The 8,550-nt window shown below is 37.4% G+C and overlaps 1 protein-coding gene across 1 annotated transcript; it reads right to left on the bottom strand.

Moving 5' to 3' along the window:
* Positions 1-2,807: 2,807 nt before the first annotated feature.
* On the bottom strand, positions 2,808-4,617 carry LOC131694574 (uncharacterized). Its single transcript, XM_058983048.1, has 2 exons — positions 4,353-4,617; positions 2,808-4,297 (listed from the first exon to the last, which is right to left on the bottom strand). The coding sequence occupies exons 1-2, from the start codon at positions 4,357-4,359 to the stop codon at positions 2,850-2,852; spliced, it is 1,455 nt and encodes a 484-aa protein (XP_058839031.1). The 5' UTR covers positions 4,360-4,617; the 3' UTR covers positions 2,808-2,849.
* Between the last annotated feature and the right edge of the window lie 3,933 nt (positions 4,618-8,550).

Below are 8,550 nucleotides of genomic sequence, written 5' to 3'. Positions count from 1 at the left end.
GGCGTGTACGTACATGAGCCGTAGAAAAGTCTATATGCTTGTTCATATCACTGAGAACTGACATACAAGTAAAGTTTTCAATGTGTGTAAGAAACAAAACTGTCGTTTTGAAATGCCATCAGCAAGCAGCAACTTGCCACTAGCCGGCACTACAATCGGCCAGCAAACCCTATACGGGCGTTGCGTGCAAACTTGGATACAATGGTGATTCATGCATGCAAACCTGTATGCGATGGTAATTTTCTACGTATTTTCATTTAAATGTTTACACAATTTTTTCGGGAAAGTTTGTTCTAACTTGTATGTCTGTTCTCTGTGTTCATATGTCAGTGGCGCCATAATTTCAAATGTGGCCACAGTCCCAACTACAAATATATTTAAAATGACCGTTAAAGCGAGCAAAGCTTTGTTATTAAGTGTTATGTCTGTTAGTCTGTGATTTAATATCTGTGCGATACAAAGTTCACGAAAAAAGAGAAAATTTCCATCAACGAGGCAGCTATTTCAGGAAGAGCCGTCAACAGGAAGCACGTAAGTGTCTATCAAATATGGGTAGGTTATAAATTGAAGGGCCGTGTGTCTGTTTGAATCATGCCGCTATTAACACTGATGGTTTATTATCTCGCTCATACATACGCTAGGCCCATTAGTTTGACACATATTGCCCCTGGTAGACACATGGCAAAGTGACGGGATACAATATGCTATGCAAGACCCCATGTTTCAATTCGTGAATACATTGAGACAGTAGCGCTTCTCTCTCTAGTATTTATAATCTCGTTTGGTTCGACGTGTGATTGCTGCTTTTGAGTTTTTGTTCAAAACATATTTTTTATGATTGTGTATGCGTTGGTTTGACCATGTTTTCGGCAGTGTAGGTATGTATGAAGGGCAGCCTATTAGCACACACGTTTCATATTTCAGATATATGTGGTTGGTTTGTTTTTTGTCGCTAAGGCAGCTGACAACGTGCTTCTGTAGATATTTCTACGGCACGGACGGACTCAAGTGGATTTGGGCCTACAGAAAAGTGGGAGTTAGTTGGAAATTTGGCTGGATGATGAGACTAATGTTAGAGCAGTTTCAGTTTTGATTTGTTTTCAAAAAGTTGCGAGATAATCTATAGCGATTCTTGGTAGTCAACCCACAGACTAACAGACATAACACTTAAAAACAAAGCTTCGCTCGCTTTAACGGTCCTTTTAAATATATTTGTAGTTGGGACTGTGGCCACATTTGAAATTATGGCGCCACAGACGTGACCAAGCATATGGGGGATAGACCACTAGTGAAAAATTGCTCCCAAATCTGAGGGGTAACCCACCAGTAAATGAGTGTTTGGGACCGTGAACAAAAGGTGGAGCAAGTGTTCTGGGAAAATTGTCGGAACGATGTTTTTTGAGGGAATTCCCTCATAGTGTTATGTCTGTTAGTCTGTGGTCAACCTAACAGTAATGCCATCTGACAAAGAAAAAGCACTCATCAGTTTTTATCACAGGTTCAGCAGCAGAGTATTTTATATGGGATTTGGAACGGAAACAATCACATTCCTAGTTTTTTTTGTTTATTATTTCGAACAATTTTGTTTCGAACTTTATAACTGGTAAAGGCTACCGTTCTCTTTGTTGCTTTGTTGAGATACATTTAGAACTGCTTTGAATGCATAAAAAGTATTCAGTACATACACTCAGGTTCGATAAATTGGAAAAATAATTTCGAGTCAAGTAGGGACCTAAATACACGTTCGAGAGAGGTTCAGTTCTAGATTCATACTTTTAACAGTTCTATAATTTAAAACTGAAGCTTTTAAAACTAGAACCTACTCTTCCAGCAGCAGTTTGAGCGGGTGTTTTTATTTTAAACTTTGTTTCAATTTTTTTTAAATTATTTTATAATTTGGTCTGTCTTAGGATTAGATATTTCACATGTTTGAAAGCTTTATTTGCAAAGTTTCCAAATAAATTTTGTCTAAAATATGTTGTAAGACTAGGTAGTAAATCATTTTGGACACCGCAAATTTTTTTCATAAATAGCTATGCAGTTAGAATAACCAAAATGTGAAAAAAGTAACCGTTGATCAAATACAGATTTCAAGAGAAAAGAGCTAAATATTGAGGTTAATAACTATCGAGGTATAACAATGCCGTTCATAAGATACTCTCCCGTGTTCTTTTTAGCAGACAGCACCCATTGACTCAATCCTTTGTCGGCGAATAACGAAGCGGCTTCCTAGAAAAACGGTCATCGACGAACCAGATGTTTACCCTGTGACATATTATGAAGTGGAGCGAACTGTGGTAAAATATGTTTTCCGATAAACTTGATTTGTATGACGCTGGAAGGATAAAAAAGCCGATGAACAATCGACTCGTTTGATAGTGACGCTAGGTGAAATGATGCAAGGGCGATGCACTCTTTAATATATTGTTCAACAAAGCGCTCAAAGGTGCGATACGAAGATTTGATGTGCAAACCCGACTCAAGATCTCACACGCTTGGCTTTGCGGATTATCTCTACATGAATGCCAATGGCTGATCGCAGAGCAGTGGAAGAGGCATTTGTGACTTCTGAAAGAGCCTGTGAAAATCGGACTAACGGTTATCTACGATCGAGGAAGATGTGCATGTGGAGGGCGTTCAAGGGACTGAAGGTTAACGGCCATAATTCGGAGCACCCGGATTGTTCGGTGACGATAAGACAGATTGTACTAACGAGTTTTGAAATATGATATATAACATTGGGCAACTGTATTCGAAGAGTACGTGCAACTATAATCATTTGAGGTAATTTAAAAAAAAAAAATGAATTATGTAAAAGTTGTTGAATAAACTTCCCAGTGTATAATTTATTACTTTTCAGTGGAGTGTGGAAAACTTAATACAATTTGTTGCTCTCCCTCGTCCGATTCGGATTCGCTTGTTTCATTAGGTTTCGTTGCATCGCCAGAGCCGTCGTCGATATTCTTTGGCGATTCCTTTGGTCCCTGTAAAATAGTCTCCGGTTTGGGTTTACTATTATCGGCAATTTCCTCGATTCGATTGATGTCGGCGCGTGAAGGTTTTTTCCTTCCCCGGTCGATGTTGATCTTGAAATTGAATGAAGTTGGAATAGTTCCCGCGATGGACTGCTGTGAGTGTTGGCCTTCAGGTAGAGCATTCTGATTCATCGGAGGACTATTCCCGCGTGGTGTCGTTAGGAAAACGCCCAAGAAATTAAACGCTCCATAGATTCCATATTTCAATCCATTGGTTACCAATATATATATAATCAATATGAAAAACACAGTAATAAGAACAGATTCCACAATGCCAGATGAAGCTGTACTAGCCTTAAATATGTCAATCATTTTCTGCACAAACGTCTCAAAATATCGTAGCTGTAGCTTAGCCACCATTTCCAAGAAGACGTGCGAAGGATCACAAGTCTTTCTGGATGCTCCTAAAGTTTCTCGAAGATGCTTGATACATTTGGCTTCGCTACTTTCGCCGAACAGATTTTCCATCCAACCGTACAGACCTCGGTCCGCGTTATGCTGCATCTCACAAGGGTTTGATGTGCCGCGTTGCATCAATTTAGCCAGAGATTCCATTTCTAGCTTCTGATTGCATTCGTCTAACGTAATTGCAAAGCTGACTGTAATAAACAACAGTATTACGACGATCAACGGATGGACGCGCATAACACGAGATAGAATTTTAACCAGGAAATATACTGCCGGTAGGCAAATGGTGGGAATTAGAAAGTACATCAAATATACATTCTGGCCTATGGTCGATAAAAAAGTTGTTATGCTCCAGCAGAACGATTCCACGGATGGCAGGTACATGCTTCCCTCAGACTGCTCTACGATGCCCGACACAATCCCATCAATATCCCGAGCGGTTTTAGCCCGTTTTAAATCCTTCACCTGCTTACTAGATACTTTGAACTGTATATTACGCAGCAGGTACTCTGAACCGTCATCCTGTACCAACTGCCTATCATCAATCAGCCATGTAACGAACTTTTTGTAGAATACTATGGCCAAACGATTGTCATCATCTGGTGGATTGATTGTTTGCACTGGCACGGGAGCGTGCGGACATATGTCGTTTGGATCACACTTGGGTACCGGAGGACACTGGCATTCTTCTCTTCTGTTGACTTGTTTTTGGAGCTGCTCACGATCGTAACGGGACCAGGGATCTGGTTTTATCCAATTTGGGTTAATGAACTCGTCGTCGATTGCTTCAGCCTTCGTCGGGTAAATCCATGAGTAACATAAACAAATCCCTAAGGTAATTACTAATTTGGATGCTGAAAAATACAACTATGGATATTTTGTTCCAAAATTAGATTATAAAATATTTACCTTTCATTGTTCTTACGTGATTATTTAATAATATGGTAAAAGAAATTAATGCCGTGCCTAACACGCATCTGAACCACAATAGTCTTTTTTGAGGTAACTATTTACTAAATGACTATTTTTACGGTTATTCTAATGTGTAAAAGTGTACAAAAAAAACTCAACTATTGAATGAATACTTCGATTGTATTAAAATAAAACAAAAAACTACTTGCCGTCCGGCACCGATCAAACGTAAAACAACACAAACAAAAAAGTATACAACACTGATCAACCGCGCAGGATCAATATGCTTATTCAAAACTGCTCATAATTTGAGTTTTGAATACTCAATTGACATGACTTTTCCATAGGGTCGATCATAAATTACGTAACACTTTAGAAGAAGGTGGTACGACAAAATGACATATTATTGTGACATAAAGAAGGGGGGAGGGGGTTAAAGAAAAAAAAAATAAAGAATTTGTTACGTACTAGGAGAGGGGACATAAAGAAATTTGTGACAATTTGTTACATGGGGGTAGGGGAACTCAATTTTGTCCAATTTTGCAGCATTTGCAGATTTTCTTTTCCTGTCTCTTTTATTCTGCTGTGATTTTATATACTTTCTTAAATGAATATGATCAATGCTTGAAAATTATAGCAGAAGAAAAGAGAGGCAGATACAAGGGCAGATAGAAAAATATACTATCGTTGACTAAATAAAGTACAACCGATTCTAACTGCAATTCTTTGTTGAAGTCCACCAGTGGAATGTCTGCTAATTTTGCGGTTGAATTTAACATTCCAAACTACATGCATACCAAAAATAAGCTAAAATTAGGTAAATCGCATCAAAGGTTTTAACACAGGGAACAAACGTCCAGCTCCAGCGCTGAAGTTGTGTAAAAATCAAAGACATTTTCGAATGTATTTGGGATATCATCACCGGCGGCTAGCATAGACATTTTAAAAGGGTCGACTTATTTATACCCACACTCAAAAAAAGTAAACGTTATGCCTATTGATTTTACACATAGATTTTTGCAATTAACGGAGGCATATAGACACTATTTGCTGGCATATAAACCTAATGTGTGTATTTACACGAAATATTAATCTTACATTCACATTTCATAACTATTGGGCACATAAAACCCCATTCTATACCAATATGCACAATAACTTATGTGTGTGCATACATAGTTTATACAGTTGACACATAGAAGGTATGTGTGCGCGTGATAACAATAGCATTTCTTCTTCATATGAATTTTAAGCGGTTTGAAGCAAATATAATTAACGTTTGGATTTTTTTCAGCGCAGTCAAATCTTTCCGAAACCGGTTCGGAATACTGAGTGGATTCAGTATATGGATTTCAGCTCAAATGCATCAACCGATTGAGTTAGAATCGATTGTTTCCTTTGAGCTGGAATCACCAAAATTTGGTTGTCCTATTCAATTTGAATTTAACCTATTTGACAGATCTAGGAGCAGATCACTCTAGGAATGTATAACTAATTTGCATCAAATTAGAAAAAATGCATTTAATTTCCATTTTTGCATCAACTTTGCACTCCCTCGCAGAAAAGATTACTTAACAATACGCTGATCCACTTTGTTCGATGTTTTGTTGAATGTAGGGCTGTTTTTTGTAGGGTTCCCACTGGGACGTCCAAAAAATTGTTTCAAAATCGTTAAACACGGGTCCAACGATGGACGTTCGTTGAACGGTTATTTGGACGTTATCCAAATTGGTCCAACGAACGTCCTTCATTGGACGACCAACCGTTCTTAGAGGGTTTTGACGTCTTACACGCAACGCAAACTACATTGCACGCAACGCAACATTGACAGCGCGAGTACCGAATTCACAGTAATTTGCCCTGAAATACTGAGAAGTTGGTGATTGCACTGTCAATTTGACAATCTCGATTGCTGATTTTCGGCAAAGTGAATCTGTCGAATGGATTGAATACAAATTTCTGAACTTTCGGCATCTTTGATTACTGAAGCTTTTAACAGATGGAAATTCAGCATGTTTTTGCTGACATTCGGCGAATAAAAATTGGTGTGTACTGAATCCATTCAGGATTCCGGACCAGTTCCAGACTGATTTGACGGGTAGTTGGGATAAGCTAATGTTTTAACGTATTTTCATTCATATGTTTACATAAGTTTAAATGTATTTGTTCGATCAATCACGCGGCGAAATCACCCGAATTTTTTTTATTACTTATGTTATAAATCTCATTTAACTAGATCTCGATTCATCGCCTTACGGCATCAAGAAAAAATCCCGAAATATGCGAATTTGCCTGACAATAAACATAATGTCAATTTCTAATTATGGATTCAAAAATCCAGAATTTGTTTCCTGATAATTGAAAAAAGTCAATTGGGTCATTAAACCATATGCTGTTTTTATTTTTTTCCGATGCAGCTAGCATTGAAAATACGTGATCGAACTTTTTTCACTTCTTTGTACGCAAAATAACATTATTCTTGATTTAATGATCCAATTAAGAGAATTAAAAGTGTTGGCTAGAAAAAAATATTTTTGCATACTTATAGAATAACATATACTTCTTCTGAAATTCTAGATTTGAAATTTTCAGAAATAAATTTTCAATGCATTGAGAAAGAGCTCTGGAGACTTGAAATGTCTCCATTGTCTCTATTCCTCTTGATTAGTTGGTATGCAAATTAACCACAAATATACTCATTTCTGAAAAAAAACCTTTCCTTGTCAAAATGATCCGAAATAGCTGGAATGATACTACAAGTTCTCTATCAGATAACTTGATATTGAACTTCAACTGAATAGTTCCACTGAGTCGAATCTCTCAATTTGTTTTCGACGATACTAACAGCTAAACTCAAAAGTATCTAAATTTAAATTAAAATAATCAATAGTTTTGACTTGTTTTATTCTTCTGATACAATTGTGTTGGATGTGTGAAATGTTATTGCAATTTTGAAATTTGTAATTTTTGTAATTTTATTGAGTACGATAACCTGTTAGTACAGACTTTGAATCTGGTCAAGGAAGTTACTTGGATAGCGATAAAAACCTTCCTTGACCTGATTCAAAGTCTGTACTAACAGGTTATCGTGCTCAATAATACGCTTCAATTCAGTCAAGCTTAGTACCGCGCTTGAACGTAAGTCACAGACTAACAGACATAACACTATAGGGGAATTCCCTTAAAAACATCGATCCGGCCCCAAACACTAATTTGCTTGTGGGCTACCCCTTAGGTTTAGGAACAATTTTCCCAACCACAAATATATTTAAAATGACCGTTAAAGCGGGCGATGCATTGTATTTGAGTGTTATGTATGTTATTCTGTAGGTAAGTGTCCAACATACAATACATGAATTACATTGTTACACAACTCAAAGGCTCGCGAAAACATTTCCCATTTTATGAAAAACCCCTTTTCGAAAGTTGTTCGCAGCCATCATGCTTCGTTGGGGTACTCATTGAACTTGCCGTTTACTAGAAAAAAACGGTGTATTGAGATATCGAACGTTCAAAATAAGCACACTGATATCATCTTTCCTCTTGAGTCCAGCAACGGATTATTTGCCTCCAAATTTGCCGTAAAATTGACCATTTTTTCCGCAAAACTCAAACGCAGCTGCATACACGGAAAAATAAAACAACCCGCAGAATAAGTTCGTTTAACTTAAATTTAGGTAGTTTTGAGTCTTGCGTCGCTTTCGCACTTATTAGTGTTGTAAAAACAAAGAGAGATATTCGACTCTAAGCCTTCCATGGAATTAGGCACTTTTGAGTTGTTTGAGGTATACTCAAAATTAGGTAGATTGGACTTAAATTTAGGCATATTTTACTCAAGGTTGAGTATAAAAAATCTGTCAATGAGTTGTTTTTGCCGTGGTTAAAGGGAAACTACCTTCAACACAGTTACCTCATTTTACCTTATTCCACGATACCCCGAGATTGAGTCAAAAGAGCTCATCTTTTGGTAGTTTTCCATATCCGTGTAAGGTTAATAATGGCGGGAATAATGTGTCAAGTAACATGCGAAAAAAATTTTACATTCGACTAAAATTTCTGTGGTATCTTTATCATACATATTGACTAGGTTCTGATTATGTGTGTACCTATCATGCGAACTGAACGCATTCCTTATTGCGATCAAAATCAAATTGCGTGCATTGAACGCACTCTTAATGACAGCTGCCATTAGCAG

Source organism: Topomyia yanbarensis, unplaced genomic scaffold (genome assembly GCF_030247195.1).
Source record: "Topomyia yanbarensis strain Yona2022 unplaced genomic scaffold, ASM3024719v1 HiC_scaffold_10, whole genome shotgun sequence".
NCBI lineage: Eukaryota > Metazoa > Arthropoda > Insecta > Diptera > Culicidae > Topomyia > Topomyia yanbarensis.
The sequence above is the reverse complement of the archived record's forward strand: the minus strand, read 5'-3'. Positions and strand labels throughout refer to the sequence as shown.